Source organism: Stegodyphus dumicola, chromosome 10 (assembly GCF_044657685.1).
Source record: "Stegodyphus dumicola isolate Sdum_Otavi_A_Nest chromosome 10, ASM4465768v1".
In the NCBI taxonomy this organism is placed as follows: Eukaryota; Metazoa; Arthropoda; class Arachnida; order Araneae; family Eresidae; genus Stegodyphus; species Stegodyphus dumicola.
In genome coordinates, this window is record NC_140777.1 from 52808071 (window position 1) to 52835521 (window position 27451).

The following is a 27451-nucleotide window of genomic DNA, read 5'->3' on the forward strand; positions in this document are numbered from 1 at the left end:
CCTCTTTTTTTTTTTAAAAAAAAAGGCTTGTTTGTTGTCACATGTGGGAGGTGGAAATTTTATCTCCACGAAAAAAATATAAGCGAAGTAAATTTCGTTGTTTGTTTCGAGCAGAATTCTCCATCTTGGATATCTTACAAAAATAATGAGTTCGAAATTTGATATTGTATTTTATCATCAAACAAACAAGTATAGATCATTAAGCTTGTTGACCGGAATTTCACAGGGCTTTGAAGGATTCCCCGGACACAACAAAATTCATATAGAAGCGCATAATTAACCGGAGCCATATTAGGGACAGATGGGGTTATCGAGAATCTGGAAAATTTCCTGACGCGTCGATAGATGTAATTCCGCCTTCCTAGCAGTATCTAAGGGATTATCCTTTATGAAATGTATATTGCATTTGGAAACTTCCGCCCAGCCGGTATAGTGGTTAGTGACAATGATTACTGTACGGACGACCGGGCTCGAATCCAAGAGAAGGTATGGATGTTCTTAAAACGTATAGTATTTGTGAGGCAAGGAGACACTGAAAATAACGGTGAGCCGAAAGTCCTCTCGAGAAACTGATGGTAGGGAAAAAGGGCTGAAAATTGGGGTGAAACTGCACAGTTACTGAGGGGAGGAATATACCTGTACGATTAAGGGTAAATTTAATGTTTCCTGCTCGCTTCTACTTGTACCTGCCTTTAGAAATTCTTGTATCTTAAGTACGTATATGAGCTTGATTGTAAGTGTGCACCATTTTCTATCATTAATGTTCTTTGTACAAGCTGAGAATTTTAAAAATAAACAGTTTCTCTCGAACTATTTAATGGATTCCCACTTTAATGTATTAATAAATTAATTATCACGTAATTGTATAAATCAAATTTATAGTTGCTATCAAATCGGATCAAAATAAAAACTCAGTTATGGCTTCCCGTGTGAAAAATGTAGCGCCTCTGAAAATTATTAGATTTTAGTTAAGAATGGGTACAGATTTGATTTCGAGTTTCGTCCATTTTACTACCACAGGTTGTTTTGTTTAAGCTAAGAATTTGACAAACAAGTTTATGCGTGAAATTACTAAACAGATTATCACTTATTAGGATTACCTAATGAACAATGTAAATATATACAGGGTGGTTATACAATAACTTCCCCAATATATGAACCCCTAGCGGTCTAATCTTTCAACCATTTGAAATTTTTGACGGGCATCACCCATTTTTTTCTGTACAGATTAATCAGTGCATTAAAAAAACCATAAATCTTGCTGGAACGATACACGTATGACGAAAATTGCTGTCGTAAAACATCTGAAAAGAAGAGCATTGTGAATGACCAGTGACAACACAGGAGGGAGAGAAAAAACTCTTATTCTAAGTTTTCAACATAAACAAAATTTGAAGTTAGAGTCATCTCCCGTAACTTTGCAGTTTCGTGGCCACCACGATCCGCCGACCTAACTGCGATGGACTTCTGGCTCTCGGGTTATCTGAAATCTAAGGTGCACACATCTAATCCACGAAATGTGTCAGAACTGAAAGGTGCCATAAAACCCTCCTGCGATGTTACATTCGTCATTGTTGTCAAAAATCTTCCACATGCAATGGTGTATACGAGCCAGTTCCCCTTAGAAAGTCCTCCACGAAGGCATCCCTCCCCTTAGGCAGATAGCCCTAGTGTTCTTTGCCGTAATTAAATAAACCACCCACATGCAATGCGTTATCCTCTACGAAAGTGGGCACGTCCAAAATTTTTAATTCCAAAAAAAGTTATTTTTCCCCTTACCTCTGCTTTCTTGTATGAGTCCTTTAGAATGCTATTCTTTGAAAATGTTTTACGCCGGCTATTATTTTCGTCATACGTGTCATTCCAACTCCATTTATGGTTTTCAATGCGCTGAGCAGTTTGTGCAAGAAAATTTAGTGCAAACTTTCGAAAATTTCGAAATTTTTCCGCTGTAACCGTAATCGTGAGAACTCTATTGTTTTAAATCATCACAATCTCAATCGCATACCCTGCAATAACAAAATCTGAAATTTCATTTCGATTGGTTGAGCGGATAGGTAAAGGTTGAGGAAGTTCATATATCGCGGAAGTATTTTTATGACCACCTTGTACACATTATACAGTGCTTACTCAATTTGAAATTTATCTTTTCTAACGACGAAGTTTTCCTACGAAAAATAAATTACGTAATTGACTTATACGGCATAAATCATGCAGAAAAAGATGTCAAGGTTCAATTATTGCTCAATTCCTCTTAAAAAATAGCAAATCGAATGAATTTGAATGAGGTCTGGTTGTAGAAGCTATTTACTAGTTCTACCATAAAATGCTATTTTCTTGGCCTTTATACGCATCATTATTAGTGGGACTTCAAAAACATTCACGCCCAGAAGGCGGGGCAAACGTCCCGAAAGTAATTCTTCCAATCTATTACTATTCTGTCGATGATATTCAGTTGACCATACCATATCACGCCCCTTAATGCACACTTTTTTTCATGGTACAATCGCATAACTAACAACAGAAACAGCCAGTAAGATCCTACTGAAATAAATAGTCTCCATATGCAATCGAGAAAAGTTAGGGTTAAGATTTCAAAAATCCTTTGTCAATATTTCTATGATCATTTAATTTTTATTAGAACCAGAGCAGTTATTACTCTCAATACTCACTTCTACGATGAATCGATTTTGCGATATATCATTTTCCAAACTAAATTTCGATCATATATTATACATACAGTAGTTGGCCACCCCTGCGTTGTACAGTGAATATTGTTGTAAATTTTTGTAAATATTTAAATTCTGTCGGTGGTGTTTATAACACATATAAACACGTTTTACTTATTTTCATAACACTTATGACGCGTGGACTCTTATAACACTAAAAATATCATGTTGTCGAACGATAACGTATATAACTTATTCTAACTTTTGGCGTGAATGACTTGTATGTTTATAACATATCCTCACTTTTGCAGTATATAAACTATTTTTATAACACTTATAACGCTCAAAAATATCATGTTGTCGAATGGTTGGACGATAAGACAGATCGCTTATAAATTTTGTTTGTTTTGTATGAAAGCTGGATTAATAAAAAAACAGTTTGGAGTCTCAAGGCATTCAGAGGAACGAAACATGTCTTCAGCACTCAAATCAACTTGATTTAAGGCTTTTAAAACACATTTTTCTCTTGACAAGTACTGTTTGAAGCGTTAAACAAAAGAGATTACAACTTTTATTATTTTTGGTTTTATTTTGTACAAATTTCTGGCATTTTCTATGATTTTACTACTTGAAGTGAACATTATTTGCTTCCAATTTTGTATTTTTCTTTAATTTGCGTTCTACCAGTTTATAATGTAACCCGAAAAATTAGGCTGGACCTTCAAAATTTTTAATACGGAATTTTCTTTTTTGATCCGATTTTTTTTTTTTTTTTTTTTTTTTTTTTTTTTTTTTTTTTTACTTCCTTGTACGAAGTAAAAAGGAAGTATTGCAATCGTGAAAAGTTTCAGGCAGAAATATTTCAACGAAAATACCCATTTTGACCGCTATCGAATGCAATTTAACGATGTTCTTGCGTGATATCTGTACGCAAGGACAGAATAAAAGACTCGTTTCCTCCAAAAAAAATTATAAAACTGCTTTAAAATTAATTCTGAAGGGAATTTTTCGTGGTGTCTGTACGAACGTATCTCGCATAATTCGAAAACGAGTAGCCTCAGAACGTTGAAATTTTGTATATAGGACTGCTATAACATTTGATGTGCACCTCGTATTTTGGTTGCAATCGGCCGCACCAAACGTATATAAATATATTTATATATATATCCACTTTGTTACCCGGCTGAGTGATCTCAGTTTCTTTACTCTTATATGTTTGTAAATTGTGCATTTTTTTCTTTAAAAATAATTGAATTATGTTGTTCTTATCTTCCGGTTAAGGTTTTTATGCCTTTAGTAAATCTGCAAGCAATATTTGTACAATTATCAACAATTTAACAGCTGTTTAAGTGCGGTTAAGCCTTAAGTTTTAAATAACATGGCGGACATATTTGTTTACATTTGAAACAGCAGAATAGTAGATTTGTTGCCAATCTAGAGAGACTAAGCTTCGCAACAACAAAGATAGCGCCTTCATTTATTATTGCGAATTATGCTTAGTCGTTTCTGGAATTTTTTTGGAGGAAATAAGTGTTTAAGATTTACTTCTTAATTTTTAATACAGATATTTTGAGCTTTTATGTATTTTTGCCTTGTCGCGAAGTGAGAACTGAATTAATTAAATGAGAAATACTCAATCGTCTGTGAAAAACTTTTTTTTTGTTTTGTTTGCTTAATTTCTTTTTTATACATTGTTCTAGATATATTATTTATTTAGTATTTGAATAGAACACGTGGCAACGATTGGATAATTCTTCAAATGATATAAATTTTGTGCATTCTGCGTTATAATATGAATGAAATATAACGCTGTTAACTGAACCTAGCGCCAGAGTGTCGCTTTGGTAAACAAATACAGTGAATTTTAAAGAGTGCATTTATTCTATTGTGGTTAATGCGCTAACGACAAAGTAGATTTAATTCAATCCAATAAGTTTAAATGAAATGCAAGAAAAAATGCGTATAATTTAATATTCCGTATAAGCAAGTCATGCAAGTCATGTGGTGTACACATGAGATTTTTTATTTTTATAAGATATATGAACATATATCAGAGAACCGCAACAGAGGTTTTGAAATCCCTCTTTTGCAATTTTAAAATCGGTATCTTTCCAAATTTCTTATTGTTATTTATTTAATTACTAAGTATTTTATTATAAGCTGATCCTGTTTCTTTACACCATACTAATAGCTGAATGCTTATTTTTTTATTTTTTTTTTTTTTTTTTAATTCGTAACCCATTCTACACACCTTTTTCAACCATGGATAAAACTAAAATTCAGATTTCTTTTCAAGTTTTCAGTAGTAAGATCTTTACGGAATCCTACTGCAAAGAACTTTATACCAAAATCCTTTGGTCCAATATGATAACTAAGTTAATTCAAATAACACTTTTCACACGTGTACAATTTCTATACAGCTTTACCCTGTTTTTTGACTTATTACCCTGTTTTTTGACCCTTATGTCCACAAGAAAAGTTGCTTCAGATTCACCAACCAATTGCCTCAAAGACTGCATAACAGCAATGATATATAGCAGACTCTATGGCTCCATCGTGTTACAGAGAAGGAAAGAAAAGAAAACTTTTTTTTTCCTTTCCCCTTGGGCTAACTGTCAACATTACAGGCACATCATTTCGACAAGAAGTCACTGGCCTTCCGCAAACAATGAGGTGGGGGAGTGTCCCCTATAGGGGCTAGTATCTAATGGCCCAAGACTAAGAGCCATCAAGCTCAGAAGGTTATTGCAGAGGAAACTCTCGCCCTCTTGACGTCGCTCGAATCTCGCTAAATAATGAATGTCCTCAACAGGAATCCGAGAAGATACTTAATTGCGTGGGTAGGTAATAAGGATACAGAATTCTTCTAGTAATACTAAGAAGAGATATCCTCCTATGGTGGCCGGAGTTCCTTTGGAGGAAGGAGTCCTCCTTCTAGAAATCCTTATAAGAGGGAGAGAAGGACGCGTTACATTTCTTCCGGAAGATTTTTTTGAGGGAGCTATGGAATGGATGGATGTGGAACAGTGAGAAAATTCCCGTTTTCATACTTGATGCGGGGGGAAAAATATCACGGGTATGAACAAGTAAAAAACTCTGATTTTTGTTCAAGAATTTAGTACAATTTCGATTTTTCTTGTGCGTATGGGGATGAAAAGGCTTTGGTTTAGGTAGGCATCATATTACTTGAGTTATGTTATGCTACGCCACGATACATAATATTATTAGTGCTGCCAAGCAAATTATTAGTTCTGCTTCTCTGTCCACTACTTTTAAACACGTGATCAATGAAAATTCCTGTAATTCCAGTCCTGCAACGTGTTTCCATTTCGCATTTGTTTATAATTTATATTTAAAGTTATAACAGCATACTACTTAAAGCACATTGGATTTTAAACTTGACTGATTAAAATACTCATAAAATGGTTTTATTTTATTTTTATTTACATACATTTATTTATTTTTATTCATTTGATTGTTATTCTTTGTTTCATTATTGTTATTATTATTATTATTTGTATATGTGCACTTGTAGTATAAACATTCTTGAAATGCACCACTGTAAAATTTAAAATTAGACAAAAAAAGGCAACCTTATTTCTCTGTAAATTTTGAACTTTACACATACGCACACAAGCACGGGAAAAAAAAGTGCAGTTTCATGGGAATAAGAGGGAAAAATTTTGCTATAAATTTCTGCAGAAGAATAGAAAAGAATGCAGTAATTCTGCATTTAAACTTATAAACACTGCTGACCATTATTATAGGCTCACCCAGGGTTCAAACTGCAGTTAAAAAAAAACTGCTTGCGTGACCATTTTCATTTTCGTAGTTTCCTTTAAGGCACCACCAATGACCGGAATGGTTAAAACAGCTGAGTGCTGAGAGTTTGACACGCGTTCGATCTTAGGCGAATGGGCTGGCTGGATTGGTGTAAGATGAACAGGAGCCACTTTTCGTCCTTGTATTCTTTACTATATTCAAATAACCTAACCTGTCCCTAAAGTGTTAAACGAATATGATCTAATTTTATTTAAAAATCGTCCACGAAGACATTCCTAGTGTACTTTACCATAATCCTATTCTAACCACACTTAAAAGTTAGATTATGGATATGTTTGTTCTCATCACATTTAGCAATCTAACTGTGATCAGCGTTGTCAAAGTGCGGGTTCAGAAAGAATCTTTAGAAGGTGGCGAAGTTTTTGAAGTGTTCCCCTTCAATTTATTGTGTAACTATAAATTTTTGCTGTAATTGTGAATTATTTATCACTGGCCACTTGTGCGGCCAGTAGCCCAAAAATGGATATCATAAAAAAGAAAAAGTATATATATATATATATTAAATATCTTGATCAGCAAGTTAGTATCATTTAACGAACCCAGTTGTTAGTTAATTAATAATAATAAACAAGAAGAATTAGGTTTATTGCTTTTAAATCGCTTAATTTATAAATTAGATAACAGATTAGTAATAAATATTAAATTTTAGAGAACAATTAAATATTTTAAGCTTTGGGAATGGCAACATACTGGTGAGTGGAAGATGAAAATATTTTATTTCGGGCAATGGCAGCGCATTTCTTTTATAGTGCTGAATTTTCTGATTTAATTTGAAACATAAAAGTGTTACTCTTTACTAAGTGGCAAGAAATATATTTTAAATCGCTGAGTTTTCTTACTGAATTAGAAACATAAATATGTATGCTTTGCCGAGTGGCAACGCGTTACTTTCAAGTCGTTAAACTTTCTGATTAAATTTAAAACATGAATATGTTACGCTTTGCGGAATGGCAACACATTTTTAAATCGTTGGAATTTCTGATTAAATTTGAAACATAAATATTTTACATTTTAGAAATTACAATGGCAATAATCTGATGGATGCAGGATAAAAATATTTAAATACGGGCATTAGCAATACATTGATTTGCAGTATGTTAATCAAAATTTCATTTAATTCGCACAAAATATATAACTAAAAATTAAATTCACAATATAGATTTCGAGATGCACATGTGCATCTAAATTTGGTAGGTTCTAAGTACCATCGATTTTATATATTGCGAGAAAAATACATACGCACATACAGATTCTTCCTTATTTAATAACAGAGATTACTTACTAATTTTCATGATTATTTTTTCCCATGATTACTTAAACTCTTTATTTTTTTCCCCGTGATTACATTTTTTTCCATGATTACATTTTTTGGTACTTTTCCGTTTTGCTGGCGCAAGCGATGAAGTCGCCAATAATGGTACAACTGATGCCAAACATCAGATAGTTCAATTTTATGCCCTAAGACCATTCGCGGTAATTAAGTCAATTAGGAAGTAATCACACCGCTCACCTGAAGACGAAAATACAGTAAAGGCAAAGTCAAGGGTTAAATTCATCAATTCTAATGGAATGCAACAGCAAAGTAAAGCACTGCGGTTTTACATAACTAGAAACGCTAATCTAGATATTATAAATTGTAATTAAAATGATTTGTGCAAAGGTGACTGCTAATTTAAACTGAATTACCCAGGCCAGGCGGCGCCCCTTTGCTTACTGCCCCACGGGGTTTTCCCCTTCTACTTGATTAATTGCTTAAAATAGTAAGCAATGAAGGAAACCATTGGCGGTACATTTCTTAAGAGCCCACCGGTAGCTCAATCAATAAAGGTCATTTAAATAATGAAATTTTAATTCACATGTCAAAGATCTCTTTGTACACAACATTACTTGTTGCTTAAAATGATCTTTCCATCATTTTTAAGCTCGCCTTGCAGAGGACCATCAGGTAAAAAAAATGCCAACACGCTTAAGCGTTTGGCCCTGAGACTTATGGATATAGTAGTTTTACAGGAAATTGTCTACGTCTCAATTGAAACGGCAAACCTGTGCCGTGGCAACTTCACCCCATTGGCTAGTACAGTTACTCAAGCAACCAATAAACTATCGGCGGCAAACAGACACTTAAGCCGCATATATATGCGGGGTGAAGTAACATCATCTCCTCCGAAACGGCTGGCTCCCGGGCTTAGCGAAGCACACCGTTGGATTCCGCAGGTCCGTGGCACGCCATTTTGACTATTCGCGTCTTCTTGGGACTTCAATTAGCCAAGATATTAATTGAAAAAAAATTTCCCCCTACGTTTTCTCTACATTTTTCACTTTCTTTCTTGGATTTCCCACATTACAGGGATCGTGCCAAATTCTTTTTTCTCGAACTTCTACGGGACGGCGCCGAGTTGAAATTCGAGACGCGTATCCTCGGATTCCAAAAAATTCTCCGAATCCATCGATACCGTTCTCATCTTCGTACGACTATAATCGGCTGAGACATTAATTAAAAACTGCGGAAACGTTAATTTCCGCCCTCATTTTTCCAAGTGGCAACAATAAACTATCGGCGACACACACTTTAGCCGCTTATACATATAAAGATTTCTGAGTAAGCTATTCGTACGAATTAAAACAATTCGTGCATTTAAACTTGTATTTCAAACTAAGATTTAACTTGAAATTAATGTAGATAATGAGATACATTCCGATGACCTTAGAGATCACGTGACTTATGTATAGCTTTTGTAACCAAACAATGCAGATGACCTCAGAGATCACGTGTCTTATGTACAGCTAATGTAAACAAATAAGGTCAATTTTCCTCTTCCTCTCCTGCGGAATGTATCTCATTACTGAGAAAATTATATTTTTGTAGCGTAGTTTACGTGAGATGAGATTTCTTGGGGTCACGTGATACGAACCGGCGAATCAGGATGTTAAACAATGAAAGTGTATAGTAAATTTTTAAATAAATGTCTTTTACAAATTTATTGTCTTTATTTATTGGCTTTTTACAAAATTTTAAACGCTATTAAAATGTTTATGCCTTCAAAATAAAAATTCTTAGAACTAACCTTTGTTAAAATTTTTTATGTGTATACTGTACGTTGTCGCCAATAACGTCTGATTGGCGAGATTTGCGCCGGCAAAATGGAAAAGTACCCATTTTTTTCCTTTCCCCCCCCCCTTTTTTTTTTTTTTTTTCCGCAGCAACTTTTGCAGCAAATTTACATCTGTAGGTCACTTGGTTAAAAAATTCAAAAAACATTGCGCTACATCATTAAACACCCATCTCAAAATACATTCCATTCAGAACTGAAAAAAATTGTGTCGGAACTATCTTGAAAATGGGCCTACAAACAAACAACTTTATAAGTTATATTTTTCAATTAACTGCACCCATTACTGAAATAGTAAAGAATTCTATACACCCAAATAAAATACCCAAAATCGAAAACCGTTTCCAAGGTTTCACTCTCACTAAAGCCGTAGATGAAGGCACATATGCTTTTAGCTTAGGAGATGGATAATCAGATTTCAGAGAAAAGGAACAGCTTCTGCAACAAATGTTACCTCATCAATGAAAGCCATTTTCTTTAACTGGTCGGTTATTAGAACAGATAAAGAGTCTTTCCTAGGATTACACGCGCAGAACAAGTACTATACTATTCTCACCCATTTTTCATGGACTGCGGTACGTGACACTGGCAAAGTAATCTTTCGTTTACGGATATTAAAACAATTTGCTTCGGTCATTCAAAAGGAAAACTGCACCCGTGACTGTTGTTTGACTAATGAAAATAGAAGTTGCGTTGATAATATAAATCTATTATCCCAAACGACGAATCTAAATTTAACTTATTCCTCTGTGCAATACGATGTCAGGAAGCACATCTTCGATCTGAGAACCTGTTTTTTTTTTTTTTTTTTTTTTTTTTTTATATATATATATATCTATGATTATTCTATTTCTTAAAAGATAAATGGGTAGGAATACACGTGATCGATCTTTCCTTATTGCGCTTCCATTAAAAACAAAAATTATATTAAAATATTTATTATCGCACATGCTCAGAGCCCCTAATGTAGCATATTTTTCCATAAGCAGCGCATGATTTTAAAATCCTTGAAATCTTGATTAGAACTTGCAATAATTCAGCGGTTGCTAAATTTTAAAATACAAAACATTTTCTCCATTGCAGATCTCCATACCCATTTTGTCTATTAAGTCATGTGACACACAGTGACTGCCTAGTTACCACTTGGGATGTTAGGAGAAAACAATTCTGATGAGGACAGCACATGAATTCCTAGTAAGGAGTATTAAATTTCACACATCTTTTGCTGCATTTCATTTAAACTTATTTCCTCGAATTATTCTAATTAATTAACCGATACCTCGAGGCAAATTGAAAATGACATTAAAGACTGCAAATTTTGAAATTAAATATCTCGGCCAATTTTTATCGTACGGGAATCAAACTTCTTATAATTTTACTTTTTCATGACGAGTCTAAAGTATTCCCAAATATCAGTATAGGAGCCGGGAGACCGCGTTAAAGCTAAATTTCGTAATTTTCCAGAATATTTTTTTTAATTTGAAATTGCCAAAAAATGAAATACTTTTGCCATTTAAAAGACTTCCGTTTAAATGGAAAAATATGCGACGACTAAGGATTTCGAAAATAAAGCCCGGATAAGAGGGTGGGTGTATACATATACACATATTAAAAAAAAAACTACCACCGGTTCCAAATGTTGTGTCTGCTACTCCTTAGCCTCAAATCTTCCATAAATAATCAGAGAACATCAACGTGCAGGCTAACTCAGCGAAACCCGCAGACTGGGTGTCAGTTCGTGTTTGCTTCGCTGTGATGCGTCGTTTCTCGTATTAGGCTGGCATAAAGTTAATTAGAATGGAAAGGTTCGACGTGACATTCGCAGGTAGTCTACAAGACTGTGGACGAATCCATTTTAAAATTTAGGGACTTATTTCTCTGAAGCCCTGTAAAGAAGGGAAAAAATGTGTGAATATTTTTAAAATTTTCAAAACCTGGCGCTGAAAAACGAAGGAGATAAATACGGTATACATCACTGAAATACCTTCGTTTAAAAAATGGTGTGTATTCATATAAAGTTGTCAGGTAAAGACTAAGTATTTTGAATAACTTTTCGGCTGCGGTCTCAGCATTAAATTATTTTTCAGGCAGCATTCCCTTAGCCTCGCGTGATTTAACATATTTGATTAAGAATTTATTCATTAACGGAAACATACAGGCAAACAAATACTTTTCATGTTTGTATCTATTTTCAAATTAAGCATTTGGATTAATGACTATTTCATTTTTTTTTCTAGGCAAATAGCTTCTATTTATGATTGTTTTGATGCTTGTTGTGTTTGTTTTATTTATGATGTTGTTATTTGTGAGAAAAATAAATATTTCTCTCGGCACTATTCGATTTATATTTTTTAAGATTCTTACTTTTCCTTGCAGCTTATTGGTTACTTCCAAATAATATTTAGAAATCTTTATGAACATTTCAATTTTAATGGATGGATTAGCAATAAAGCAGAATTACAGGGGGTGCTTACATATTCTTAGAATGATTCCGGAGCCTTTTTCTGGTTTATAAGTCTGCGTCGTGATTTCTGTGACAGATGGGCTTTACATAAAATTTCAAGAAGTGTTGATTTCTATTCCTATCCTATTACTTTTTAGAGTTTATCGGTCGTGGTGGGTTTACGCTTAGAAAGAGCTCATTTCAAGAGAACAGATGCACAAGAGTCCATGGGTGAAACATCAGGAAACTTCGCAGGAATACGTGGAAAAGGTGTACGTGCAATATCTATATCAGTTTGCACATTTTCAAGGAATGCAGTTGTACTTTTCGGAGCACGAATTGTTGCGACGTCTTCACGAAGTTTTTACTCTTTCAAGTCATTCGGATGAGGAAATGGAATTTCTTCTGTAAGTATCGGACCTGCCCCACCAGCGGCCGAGCGGTTAAAGCCACTGAACGCTAGTATTTCGGTCCGGGTTGCATATTTCACAAGTGCACATCAGCGTAGCCACTGAGGGAGGGGTTTCGAAAATGGACCAATGAGCTTCTATTGCCCTTGTGACGCTAAATCTTCACGCATGTGAACGTTATATTGTTTAAGTTTAATTTGTATTTGTTTCGCAGTTATAAATGTAAGGCGTAATAGTACAAAATCTCGTAGTGCTTTCGTTTTATGACATTAATTAATCACTGGCATTTCACTTTCGCGATTTTTACTACGCATTAATATTTGGATTGATGTTCAGGGCATATTATCGCTCTCGAGAAAATGACTCAAACTACAATTAGCCTGGAGTATTATGCATTTACTAACACCTGTGGATTAAGAGAATTCAAGTGTATAGTTTTATTTTAATCGAGCTGAGAAAGGCTAGAAGTGTTACAATGAATCTAGTGTTTTCTTATTTCAATGCTTGCATTCTTTTGATTTTTAAAGTATAAGATTCAGAATACATATTGCGTATGATCTGATTATATCCATTGTTAACATTAAAAGATATATGTGAATAAATTGAATATATTCTTTGTGAATAAAATAAATTCATTCTGTCTGATGAGTATTTCTTGTGCAAACAGTACATTTTAGAGTGAGCAGTTAATAAATGTGAAATTTAACACACTAAATATATACAAATGAAAAATTAGTAAAGTTCACTTTGAATAAGATTCTGCATTGGCTATTATTATCTTTCTCATATAGACTGCAATAAAAAGTGCTGACTTCTATTTACATATATAATTGGTGTAAATAGTTTTCTCATATGCATAGTTTTATGTAAAGATAGCATTTGGGCTCAGATAATTATCACATATTTCTTTCTTTATCTTAACACTTATTAAGTAATATTTCAGATTGATAGTTTTGAGGAGTATCCAACATGTGTTTGTATTTATTTAAAATTCTTTCAGCCAGGTAGTGAAATCTTCACAATTGCTTATATTTGATCTAACTTTGCAATGAAATTTTTCAGAAGAAATCGACGATGCTTTAATTATTTTGTACAGAAAATGCGTGGCAGAATATTTTCAACCATCTTGTTTAAATCTTAAAGCACGCGAGAGATCATGTTTCAGCACTGAAATATTACTGGATGCCCATTGGTCCATCCTAGAAGCCACTCCCTGGGTGGCTACGCAGATGTGCACTTGTGAAATATGCGTTCGGGTTCGATTCTCGGTGAACGAGCTGGCTGTATAGGCGTTTTCGTGGTTTTCCCCCTCTGGTTACGTGGATATAAGCTACGTTCCCTTAAAAAGACTTCCACGGGGCATCTCTCCCTTTCCGTGTAGTGCCTAAAGGCGGAGCACGTAGTAAGTAGAGAAGTATTGGACTTAAAACTTTCTCTTGATAGCAAACTGAGTTAATTTTGAGACCTTATTTTTATTGTCCCATCATAAGTCAATCCTGCCACAATCAAACCTCTTACTAAAACTTTTTTTTGCGTGGAAGGAACTCGGTCTCTAGTTTTTACTCCTTGTTTTCGGTAATAAATAGACCTTTATTTGTTACAGTCATTTAGGTTAACCCACTCTTCATCAAGGGCCACTATGTATCCTCATTTATCTCCTGCAAAATAATCTTCATATAGGGTTCCACAAATTGTTCTGCTATCAGCCACATGCCTCGACAAAAGCGGGTGACCATTACGTTTTTTTTAGTTGCAAATCTTGGTTTATTATTTTATTTATTGTTACTACAGATGTATTTAAAGACTAATTGATTTCTGCGTCGGCGGATTTTTTCTTGTTACCTATGACTTAACTTTAGAAGCATTAGAAACAGTAGCTACCTTTTTCGGGTTTTCGTTTGGAGTGTTCTTTCTATGAAATCGGAAAGGTTTTTTTCCATTTCCGATTAATAATGTTGCTCATTTCGCACTCAAGAAATTTTAATAACAAATATTGAGCAGTGCTTTATAATTACGAAATAAGAATATTTCTCTTTTGGAAAGCGAAAAAAATATGCTTGAATCCCCGCCTTGTTTACACGCGACATTTTGAAAGAACAATTTAAAAGTAGCAGACGATATTTCTCATTACATATAACAGGCTGTTTCCAGTAAATGTTTTTCCAAATCTTCTCTTTTTTAGAATTCTTTATCGAAATCTTTCTAAAATCGTGTGAACATCCATCTGTAGTTTGAAAGACCTAATTAACTACAGTTTTAAATACCATATCTTCTTTTCCTTTTAAATACTTTGTTCAGAATTATCTGTAATGAAATAGCAACTATTTTTTTAAAGGGAATGATTTTATTAGTTACACATTTTTATAAATTGTGAGGATTTATTTAATTTACTTACCAGTTATTTTATGTTTAAGCAGCTTTGCGATCGCTCTTCCTTTCAACTCACACTTTCTTGTCAAAATGCAAATAGACTGGCGCGCTTGTATTCAAATGAAATTAGTATTACTATAAGGGAAAGTTTGGGAAGGTGAAATTAGAGTGTGTTCTGCCTGTTTGAAGGCCATGTTGCTAACTTTGATTACCTAGCGATTAGAATTCTGTGGCGTTAAGCTGTTCTTGCCATTAGGTTTGTTTACGCCAACGTTCGAATCAGAGCCAGCTGTAGTTAGCCTGTGAAGCCGTTAGAGCAATACTTAACTGCATTATTCTTAAATTTTCAATTAACTTTTACGAGTTGGCGCCAACTGTTGCTTTGAGGAAATTGGTCATAATTTACCTCGGACAGCCAAGCATACAAGACGTTATAAAATGAATAATTATTATTTGTTAGTTAACTTTCGCTTTTGAAAATAAACTTAAATAGCTTAACAATTCTCAAAGCCCTCATACTATGATAACGTAAACTTTCGAAGTTAGCATTTTTCAGTGAATAAAACAAACACAGCTCATACAAGAATTTTATTGTATCCCGCTCTCTCAATGGATGATTTTGTCATCATCATTTTTTTTTATGTGCAGTAAAGGTTCCTTTTTCTTGTCTTAGTCTTTACTATTATCATAAATACATGTATTAATACTGATACTTTTGTTCATGATGTTATACAATTAGATAGATTGATAAAAGGAATTCTACTGTTATGTACTTAGAAACGTATTGTTACGAAATGCCCAGCCGTGGTAGAAAAGCTTCCCTGCAAAGCGGGTTGCTAGAAAATGGCTAGGAAGAGCAGAGTTGCAGATATGGCGCGAAATCGCCCATCTGGCGATATGCCATAGACGGAGCGAGAACATTCTGGAACGAATTCTTACCATTTTGCCCCAGAATGTTCTCGAAGGCAGGTCAAGAGCTATATAAACCCTGCCTGCACGCGGAGTAGCAGAGCATCGTGAGTTTTATCATGGAGAGTATCTAGAGTACGTTGAGTTTAGAAGTAGTGTCTTGAACCCCAAGAGCGAACGACCGAGTCGGGAGCTGTAGTTTAGTGCTTTGCCGTGAAGCTGTCTTCACCGTTATATCCTAAAGGCTGTGCTGTGCGGCCAGCCTAACTGACAAGTATCAAAGTTGATTGTTTCACCGTGTTTATCGTAGTTTTCCGAAGATTCTGACGCGGCTTTTGAACTGTACTGAATAATACTGGCTAATAAATTGTATTTTGTTTCTTCATCAAGTGTTGCCATCAATCACTCCAAATCCACGGAGCCGTAGAACGCAACAGTATATATATATAGTACACTAGTTAAAAGGGATTCCACAGGATCCCTTTTAAAAGTCTGCATCCGGACCACGCCAATTCCGGATAAGAGGTTTCCTCGGATAATTTAATGTACATATCTAAGACTTACTTACTGAGGTTTTTGTGATGCCATTAGGAAACTGCAGCATATGAAATCCATCAGTAGTGTTTTTGAGTATCCGTCAAAATCAAATATAGAATTTTGAAAATTGTACATATTATTTAAAATTAAAACGCTTTATATTTCAGAAAAACAAAATTTAAAAACATTTTAAAATTACCATCTTCATTATCGCAAGAAAAATTACAAATTTCTTAGTATGATGTCATATAATTTTGAAATTCTGTCTGCTTACAAGATAGTCGCCACAGTTTTAAACATTCTCCGAGTTTAAAGTGAAGCTTCATACCATCATGTACGGGCGTAGAGGAACATTTTTCGGGAAATGTTCTGAAATTCTGCAATTCCTCATCAGTTTGCTTCCATGTAATATTTATTCTTGTTCTGTGTGTCTTCTTCATCTTCCCTCCTCCTCACCTTTCTCCAATACATGTTGACTTACGTAGCTATCTTGAAAGAGTGCGGCGGGAACATACATAACCGTCAACGGGAACGTATTACTCTAAATTAAACCTTTATTTTTCAGTTTCCGTGCAAATTTATGTATTTCTTTTTTTGGTTTTACTTTGTACTTTTAATTAATGCAACAAGACATAAAGGATTCTACAAATGCTTTTCCAAACGTTTTGTATTTTTTAGTATTTTAAATTACAGCCTGAAATGTTATTAACTATTTTATCACATAAGTTGGGGGATAACTTTTTTTTTTTTTTTTTTTTTTCCCTGGCGTCCAACATAAGCTTTCATCAGGTCCGGCAATAGGAATTTTGCCACCTGGCGTAATCTCTGCTACGAGTTAAAATATTCATTCTCCGTCATCTCCATAAATTCTAAAAATTTTAAAAATTCTGTCGTCCCCGAATTTCGTGCCCAGTGCAGCCACATCGCCTTTGGTGCCGGCCTTGGCTTTCGTAAAAGAAAGAGAAAAAATATAATAATAAACAAAGTACCATTGCTGCATTCTTTTTTTTTTTTTAAATTTCGTTAGATCTGGATTACTAGACGTCAAGGGTTAAAAAATGTCTAGGATTTTCAAGCGAGACTGATTGTATATCTAGTTAACCAGGTTCGACTCTAAACGCATCAGCTCTATAGTTGATTTGATTTAAGAAGATTCTGGAAGAATGTTATGAACTTTGTATGTATGTAAAACATTTTACAGAAATTACAATTATACCATCTCTTGTATAATGTAACATAAACGCCTAAGGATGGAAAGCATCGCCGGAAAAATACGGTTACAAGGATAGGTCTATTTAACACTGAGGTAAAGGGTTATCTCGACAAACTGGTGAAATAGCGCCAAGCTAGCAATAGTTTTGGGGACTAATTTTTAACACCAAAAGTCGACCACCAGTCCGTATGTAACTGTGTATGCCTTCTATCAATTTCCGAGAAAGCGAAGGTACTGGAAATTTTTTGGCAGCCTACGGAAAACTATGCAAGATCAGAGAGAGCATCAGTTTCCAGTTGAGTTTAGACTATAGAGAGATCATTATGTGAGCTTACGCATTTGAGGCTTTTTATATTGCCATGTGTTCAAAGTTCTTAAAGTAGTTTGAAGTGTTAACGATTGATTGTGCTTTGTCGTAGTGAGAAGAGTTGTACGAATACTTTTGGGTGAAAAGTTCCAGAACAGTAAACTTCTTTTGGAAAAGTAGATTTTATCAAGCTATCATCGGTTCTGTATGCATTGCATGTATTACTAATTCATACACAATATACTAAAAAAGTTACTTAAATTTTCTTTTATGGAGTTATATTGAGAAAATGAATCCTAAAATTTAAGAATTTTAATTATGTACTAGTTCATCTAACTAAATTTTCATTTGTATTTTCTAAATATAAACGCAAATGTATTTAAAAAAGTTTTTTACCATTAAACGCAGATTTGAAATGTTGCTTTCTTAAACACCAATATTAATTAAAAAATCTCCTTCTCCTCCCCATTATTATTCTTTTATGAAATAGAGTGATACTTCGATACACGTCATTAATCTCTTCCAGGTGGCAAATTGGCGAACTTTCCCGATAAGAGATAAAGAGAAAATAATTAAACCGTTCTTATAAAAAGAATCCTACTGTTATTATAACAACACTGCTCAATATCAAAATAAAAATATGCAGTGTGTGAAACGTATAGTGGCATATAAATGAAATATCGTACATAACAGTGTGCATAAATGAAATAGTGTACATAAATGTTTTTTTCTGTTATCTAGATCAAAAGTAATTTCACAACATGCCTAATATCTCTGACTTTTGTTTGGTAATAATGGATACGATTCCCTTCGTAACTTTAGTCGATTTAATAGCATCCTTGTTTTCACAACATAGATCACGCTTCTCGGCATACGCTGTACAACAGCCAATTAAATCTTGAATACAAATACTGTCTTCATATTTTTCATCTTTTTAATATCCGTAGCGATCCTAACTATTTTCTTTGTTGCTTGATTTTTCTCACTAATTTTTTTAAAACTCATTATTAATACATTTACAATAAAATTACACGAAAAAATGCAAAATCACGGGAAAATTCAGAATTTTACAATGATTTATTTATTGAATAGTTGTACTGACCCTCATGTGCAGTCGTACCATTGTTTCGAAAGAGGCAAACAAAGGTAATGGACTCATTGAACTTGAATCGTCTTCGAAGCAAAAATTTTCTTATCCAAGCAGCTGGATTCATTTCAAAGCGGACGTATATCATGATATACGCAAGGTACCAGTATATTCCAGAGTTTATCTGAATTCATGAAAATTTAAGTTTCGTACAAATCTACTTAACATTATATAGTAAAACTCGAGACTGTAGAAATTATAATTACGTTGTTTATATCAATGAAATATGTGAAATAAATACACAACGCATTTTTTTACTACTGAAGGTGTTTAATATTGCTAAGTGCTACAGGTGACAATAAACTGACCCAGAACGGACATGTATATATATATTTATATATAATATATATATAACAACACATCTGTCGCATACTTAGCAATGAAAAAGAATTTTTCCGTCGTTCCACAAAATTTATTCGCATTTTTTTAATCATCGTTTTCTGTTTTTTTTTCCATGTAGGCTGAATAAAACTGATCACTTGTGCATCTTAGCGGCTTTATATTGATCAAAGTTCTTGTGTGTTGACCAATCAGTGGTTGACTTGGACGAGACGGATTAAAAAAAAATTATGTTGTCCTCACGCTCACAAACACACGGGAAAATGACACAATCACACGCCGGGTCGACAACCGCCATGTTTGGTCAGCTAATGCGGTATTACCTTAACGGCTACAACGGGACTGTAAAGCAGAGCCGTTACATTTTATTTTATTACATCTATAACACTGATATTTAAAGATGGCAGTCTAAACGTAATAACACACAACACATGTCCAAAAAATTTTCTCAAACAAAATCACAGGCTTCATAGAAATCTGAAACAAGTCTACCATCTAATAGTTCATATTAGCAAAAAGATTGATTGAACAATATAAAATTTTTTTTAACATATATGTTAAAGCATACGTAAAAATCAACTCATCAAATTTAAATACATTTCATATAAGCAATTAATTTATATTTTAATAAACAAACATACATTTCACATTTTTTAAAAAATAGTAAAATATTATAGCAATAAAATATTAACGAAAACTCGGAGAAGAAAAAGAGTTGAATTCGTTTGCAAAATTTTGGTTTCCAAAATGACCATCTACATGTTTAATAATCTACACGATTTCCATTTTCAACATATATAAAGATAAAAAATTTTACATTTCTGCAATATTTTCTACTATTTAGCTTCTAAAGAACTCCTTCACGAAGTACATACATGTATATACAAAAGCAATACAAAAAGGTTTTAAAATAGTTAAATTACACTAAACAGTTACCTCTGCAATTCCCAAGAACACTTACAATATTAGAACGCTATTTAATGCAATGAAGCAATAACACATACCACTTTGAAAAGATAGAAATGGAACATGGTCTCACATTTGTTAACATGTATGAAAAATAAATTCACTAAACTTTTTTTTACTCAGGGAAGAGGACTGACTCACTGGGTAATAATCTACGGTGATAACGAGGTACTTGACATTTTTAAGTTCTTTGAAGTCTTAAAGCACATAAAGGAATAGTCATACCAAAATACGCGTTGTTAATGTTGAAAGTTACAGTGTCGTGTCGGCGAGTAGAATTACAGTTAAGTGCAATGTTATGAAACACCAGATACACATCATGTAAAACTATATACAATTTTTCAAAAAATATACAGTTTTTCTATACACCTCTGTAACTTGTAATTATACAAAGTATAGTTTTCATAATCTTAATTTTGTCGATGATTAAATACTTATTGAAAGCAAAGCTCGGAGAAAAATTTCGCAACATGCATATGAGTAGTAAGAATAGATTTCGCAAGCGAATTAATCATGTGAAATAATAGAAAACATGCTCTGTAATTAGTTCATCATTTCGATATCTGTAGCAGTTAACTCTACCACACGCTAAAGTTTTTAATACCTTTAGAAAGAAACTCGTTACCCTGAGTCGAACTCATAAAGACGGGCACACACTGACAGCATTCAACACCAAAATATAACTTAAAAAGAATTTAAGAAAGAAATAAAACAGGGTTTTGACAATAAGTTAACATATTGGAACCTGGGCAATAGCTAAGCAAAATGTGGATACCTGAATAATTTCTGACGTCACTACTGACTGGACAGTTCCTAAATGGACATCTATAATAAATAGCATTCGTTACATACAGAAACTTTTCCAAGTATATATTTTTACTACCGTCATAAACCATGTTCTGATTTATATTAGCCGACTGATTTTTTTCATCAGGTGTAACGGGAATACGAGTTGGTTTTCCTTAAAAAGCTCTCCACGAAAGCATCCTTTCCTCCTAAAAGGCATTCCTCAATTACTTTACCTTAATGGATTAAAAATCAACAACAATGCAAATACTTAGTATGACTGTACACCGTAGAAGAATTTATTATTCCCAATTTCAGTAAAATATCCCTTATCCGAACAGCTAGCTTATTTGTGTTTCTAGGCCACGTAAAATTAATTTTGTCGTTCATTTATTAACGTAGTTTTAGTTATACTTTTATTTTTCAGTGCCTTAAAAGTAATAATTTTATACTAGTTGAAAGTTTAAACGTTTTATGCGTTATTTTGTACGTTTATGTTACTTTATATGTTATCAAATTTTAATTTTCATACGTATAAATTATATGCTTTTTTAAGCAAATAAAATCAAGTATTTCAGCAAAATAATAATATTTTTGTTTAATATAAATTAAATAATTTTTAAAATCAATTTTAGAGACTACATAATTTCTTCCTTCTTTTTTTTTTATATGTTATTCTAATTGCATTTTGCTTTAAGACAAAAAAAAAAATATAACAACTCTATTACGAGCGAAAAAATACGTGGGAAAAAATATGTTTCATGTTTTAGTTTTATAGATATCAAATTTTTTAACCGTAGAATCTTTATAGAAATAACTGCAAAGTAAAAGAAGAATAAAACTACCTCGTCTTCCATTAAACTCATATCTACAAGAAGGGGTTATCCTTACGTAAAAGTAAAACTATACCTACAAGGAGGGATTATTCGGATATTTTTAATATCCAGATAGGATGTGGTATTTGTTTATCCGGATATTTGGAAACCTTCTACATATGACCGTAAACAAATTTTGAAAAAAATCAGAGTATAATTTTCTTTGAAAAAAGTAATTACAAGAAAAGGAATTATTTAAGAATACCTTAACTCACTAATTGATATCATATAGTAAATAGAAAGATACTAAAAAACGTTCCCTTGAATTATTCCAATTAGTTTCATTTATGGTCGCCTGCCATTAACAATTTTTACCGTGTTCCTACCTGGCACATCCATACAAGATGGATAAAAGGAATTTTAAAAAGTAAACCAACTGTCCTTTACATCTTTTCTGTTCAGTGTGCTTCCGTCGAAATACTCGGGTTCTCTGGTGTGAACCATGAATACAAAAACAAACCCATGATCACAAAATAGTGTTTTACAGGCTCATACATATGAACCATTAATATCTCAACTTAGAAGGCACTACAAAGAGTATCTACGCAAAAAAATAATTTTTTCAACGTTATCAAAAATAAAAAAGGCAAGGAAATTAAGACCACTTGGTTTTATAGTTACACATATCACAAAACCCTTTATTTTTTAAATTTCAGTGTAGTTTGGTTCCTTGAATAAAACTAAAATATATCGCTTGCGTAATATATATAAATAAGTTTTTTTTTTCTTCACGCAGAATATAGACTTTTTTTATAAAGTAGAAATCTCTTCGATGGTTTCAGAGAATGGTATTCGTCACACTCTAGATATGTTTGGACAAACATTAAATCAAAGAATATATTTTAAATAAGGTAACATTTTATATAATTTTTAAGATCGATTAGCGTGAAAAATAATAAGAATTTACCTGTCTAAAAGAGAAATAAACAAAATTAAAAGATGAGGATCGAATGCATTGTCGAAGAAATTTAAGATCCTTTAAACGTGTAATTCAAGTGTTATCACGACATATTAATAAAATATTCAACAAAATGCATAATATAAGACAAACAACAAAATGCATAATTGTCAATTAAATGAATTATTACGCTTTATAAAATAAAACTTAAATATGACACTTTTATTCCAGGACTATTTTAAGCCATTATGAGAAATTATTTAATGGCACATAATAATACATAAAGAATCACTGAGGTATTTAAACTTCGGTCGACTTGCGTTTAAATATATTAACCTAAAAATAATCAAAAACTAATCTCTAGCATAGTAATGCAGCATAAAAGGAAAGTGCAATGCATGCAAATTACGATACTGCTCTAACTTGCTCAAGATTTCACTTTCGAATGGGAAGGGTTACCAAATTGTTTCAAATATTCTTTATATCAGATTTCAGCATTATTAGTTATTAAAAATAATTCTGATGGTACCAAACTGTAAGTTATAACAAATGGTTTTTGAATAGAGAACATAAAATACTTTTAATAACTCAAAATCCTATAAAATGTTTAATTCTGCATTAAAAGATTAAAAGAAAGGTACTAAAATATTACTATTATTACAGTAATATTCATCATCAACTCAAAATTTTTAAAGTAGCTGTAAAAAATAACAAACTATTAAAACTAGACAGGAAAAAAATACACGTAACAAGTGTCATACTCTTCCTTCACAATAATAATAGTTATTTTAAACATACTTTTAATACTTAAAAAGCAAATGAAAGCGAAAGCGTTAAACTCTAGCCTTAACACCAACAAAGGATAAATATCATTCAGGAAGCAAAAATATCACATGTTACCAAACGCAAAATATTACTTTCAAAATGAAAACTTTTCTTTTAAATTCAATTCAACAGAAGTTGCAGCAGAGCACACTAGTTCAATATCAGATTTATTACATTCATATATGTATACACATTTTGCAAATTAATATCTCAGCAGCAATCAGTTATAAACTCATAATTCAATTTCTAAAGCTGACAAATACCATTCAGTTAAATATATATCTTGTTCCCAGGTACGAAATCGTTACCGTTTGGTGGAAAATGCAAGTCACTCATAGTTATATGTTTAGTCATAAACAGTGTCATTACAGCATCAATTTCATTTTTGAAACATAGAAAATAAAGCCAATTTATATATACATACTTTTGCTTAAATTTATCCACCGATTAGCTGACCAGTTTGCTCAGGCAAAATAATATAAAAAAATAAAGTCAAAAGTTCAAACGAGACGAGGCGGCGGCAACCCTTTTTTTTTAATAACAGACACACACAGGCGCGCGCGCACACTTAATACATAAGAGTTGGCTTTGGATTTTTTTTTTTTTTTTTTTTTCCTTTTCATTTCTTCCAAGCGGAGTAAAATAGTCCCCTGGTGGGATGAAGTCATCGCGGCGGAACGTTACAACGACGAGAGATTTAGAGAGACACATTGAAGAAGGCAGAAAGAGAAGACGGTCAACACATCACCTCACAATAGTCGCACCCTGTTAATCTGAAAAGAAAAGGAAAAAAGAAATTAAAATTCCAGAAGACACGTAACTACAGAACATATTTAATGCAAACATGCCAAATGTTACTATAATACATGTAAATTCACAAGAGAAAAATCATCGAAGTTGCTCAGTTCTGTATCACCAGTTACGCATAAAAATGTGTGTGTGTATTTAATTATGGCAAAGCACACTAGGGCTATCTGCCTAAGGGGAGGGATGCCTTTCGTGGAGGACTTTCTAAGGGAAACTGGCTCGTATACACGTTACACATGGGGAAAACCACGAAAACGCCCATGCAGCCAGCCCGTTCGCGGGATTCGAACCTCGGACCGAACTACCAGTGTTCAGCGTCTTTACCGCTCGGCCGCTGGTGGGCATTACGCATAAAAAGCCGCCCAGTCCGTGGTTAGTGATCCTTACGGTGACCACCTATTAGGTGCTTCCATAATGAAATGGCTTTCATTTCCGGCCCTTATAGGGGAACAAGGCTAATAGCTATTAAATAAAGAGTCCGACCACTTAATATTACGCAGAAATAGTTCCCTCGTCTTTAGGTTACATTACACTACAAGAAACATAGTTTAGTGGCACGTCGCACAAAAATACCGTAATTCTCCCTCCCTCTTTTTTTTTTTTTTTTTTTTTTTTTTTTTTTTTTTTTTTTACTAATTTTATCGTCCGATTCCAAAGGACGCGATTACGGTAAGAACATAAATATAAAGTAGTTATGTAAAAACTACAAATAACTATCACAAGATTGTTTCTTTCAAAGAAACCTACATACTATTAAAAATACATAGTAACGCGAAATCGTAGACTGAATGTCAGTTCTTGTTTGCTTTACTCCGACGGGCTGGCATAAACTTCAGCAGTTAGAAGGGAAAGGTTCGGCCTGACAGGCACAGGTAGTTTGCGAGGCTTTGTTAGTAAGATGAAGATAATCAATACGCGGACGAATCTATTTTAAAATTTAGGGAAGCTCTCTCTCTTAACGCACTAGGGAAGGGGCGAATTTACACGATTATTTTTAAAATTTTCAGAAGATGGAACTAAAATGCTAAGGGGAAGAATAAGCGGGGTATACGATATTTATTAATGGACAGGTAATTCTGGTTTGTGTAATTTAATGGCACTTCCGCACGACAGCCTTTCCTAGGTTACCTCAGTTTCATGTCTTGAGTAGAAGTGTCACACCACCAACAAAGCATACGTCTCTGCAAACAGTTATAAAATTCGCAAACATATATTAATTCAAGAATGTAAATTAAATTTGAAGCTTGGATTGATTATTTTAATGAAGATCCTGTAAAAATTACAATAACTCTATAAATGAGATAATTATACAGCCTAAAGGAGCTGCATAGAAAGGAAGGAAATGCACACGTCTTAGGTGTATTTGCTTTGAAATGCGTAATTTCGAACAGAACTTTCTAAAAGAAACTGGCTCGTACTAAATTTGCTGGAAAAATAATGAAAAATGTATAAAGTCAAGATCAAGTACTTTGTCTGCTCGTCGAAAATAATTCAGAAGGAAACGAAGGCGTAAGAATACACATCATTATAAGATATCGAGAAGACAATATTAAAATGGCAACGAATTCTGCAGTTTCGAAATATCATTAAAAAAATCGTCGCAAAAGCAAAGCAATCAGTAAAATGTTCTTTTATTTTTGCGGCTTCGTTTTTTTTACTTCGGCATTTTAATAAACAATTTCGTCCTCGTTTTAATCCCCGGCCCACGATGGTCCACACAGGATAAACTGTGAAGCTACTGGCTAGAATATGTACCTAGGCAGTATCGGCCAGGGGGTATAAGATACACGGGCCCGGTTCCTGATGCCGGAAGGGGCAGTCAATATTATTCTGGAAGGTGGTGGCTTCGGCCCTCCGAGTAGGCTACCACGTCGGCCAGTCCTTCGACTCTTAAGCTCCACGCCCTGTGTGGTGCGTTGAGCCTAACATCATCTGCCTAGAATCGGGAGTAACTAATGGACAAGCCTTGTTGTGCGTCCTTGAATGGATACGCTACAAATCAAAGCTCTAAACTAGTTCCCCCTCTCCTCATTTTGCGCAGATTATGCATCGAGATGTTTTCATTCGCAGTGTTCCAATAGGAATCAACGTTCACTGTCCTACCCGCTCGATTGATATTACGTTATTACTGTTGATATTATGCAGCCTCAAATAACTTTTCGGGGGGGGGGGGACCCGCCTATTCCTGAAAAACTACAGTGAGATCATATTTAGATTCTTGAAAAGTATTTGAAGACGGAGCAGTAGGCGTTAACAAGTTAGCAGCAGAAAAGCAATAAAAGAAAATGCGATCCAAGGTAAATGTTTGGCTCAGAATGATACAGTTTCAATTAAACTTCATTCTTATTGGTTAATTTATGTTTTGTTTCCTAATTTGAAATCATTATCGAAGCGTTACGCAAATATCGTATGATATGGATTAATTAGGAAAGGACACAATTCAGAGGAATTCGTTATGCAGTTATTATTTTTAGGATAGAATGAAGAAATACCCAAATTAAAAGGAGTATCGCAAATTAAAGTTAATAGAATTTTGATTTATACATTTTGTGACTTATTTCATTTCCTCATTAGTTTTCGAACTAAGATTTTAATTGGAAAAATCTTGATTGTGATTATTTAATTAAATTTTCTAATTACTTTGAAGTAATTTTAATGCATAACTCAAAAGACTACATACACACTGCATTAAAATTTTTTCGGCTTGATGCCAACACAGTTTTAGAAGAGTAATAATAATGCCAGCAAAATTTTAAGAAAATTGTAGAAAGTTGAGAATAAACAACACTTTTTTGGGAGGGGTGAAGCTTTTAGCTTTAAATCCATTTCTACAAAATAATAATAAAAAAAAAAATCTAAAATTATATCCAGAAAATAACAGGAATAAAAAAAAATTAAGAATGAAAATTCTGAAACTTCTTCCACGGCCTAATGGCCCAGTTCGCTTTCTTCCACTGGATATGCTCCATTAGGCTGGCCATTTTCTCCGACCTCTTC

General features: G+C 33.5%; 1 protein-coding gene across 1 annotated transcript in view; it reads right to left on the bottom strand.

Moving 5' to 3' along the window:
- Positions 1–19207: 19207 nt before the first annotated feature.
- LOC118184449 (uncharacterized) overlaps positions 19208–27451 on the bottom strand; it is a 203631-nt gene continuing 195387 nt past the window's right edge. The window contains exon 4 of the mRNA XM_035354117.2: positions 19208–24420. Coding sequence (XP_035210008.1) covers positions 24397–24420 — 24 coding nt within the window. The 3' untranslated portion in view covers positions 19208–24396. The remainder of the gene's footprint in view (positions 24421–27451) is intronic.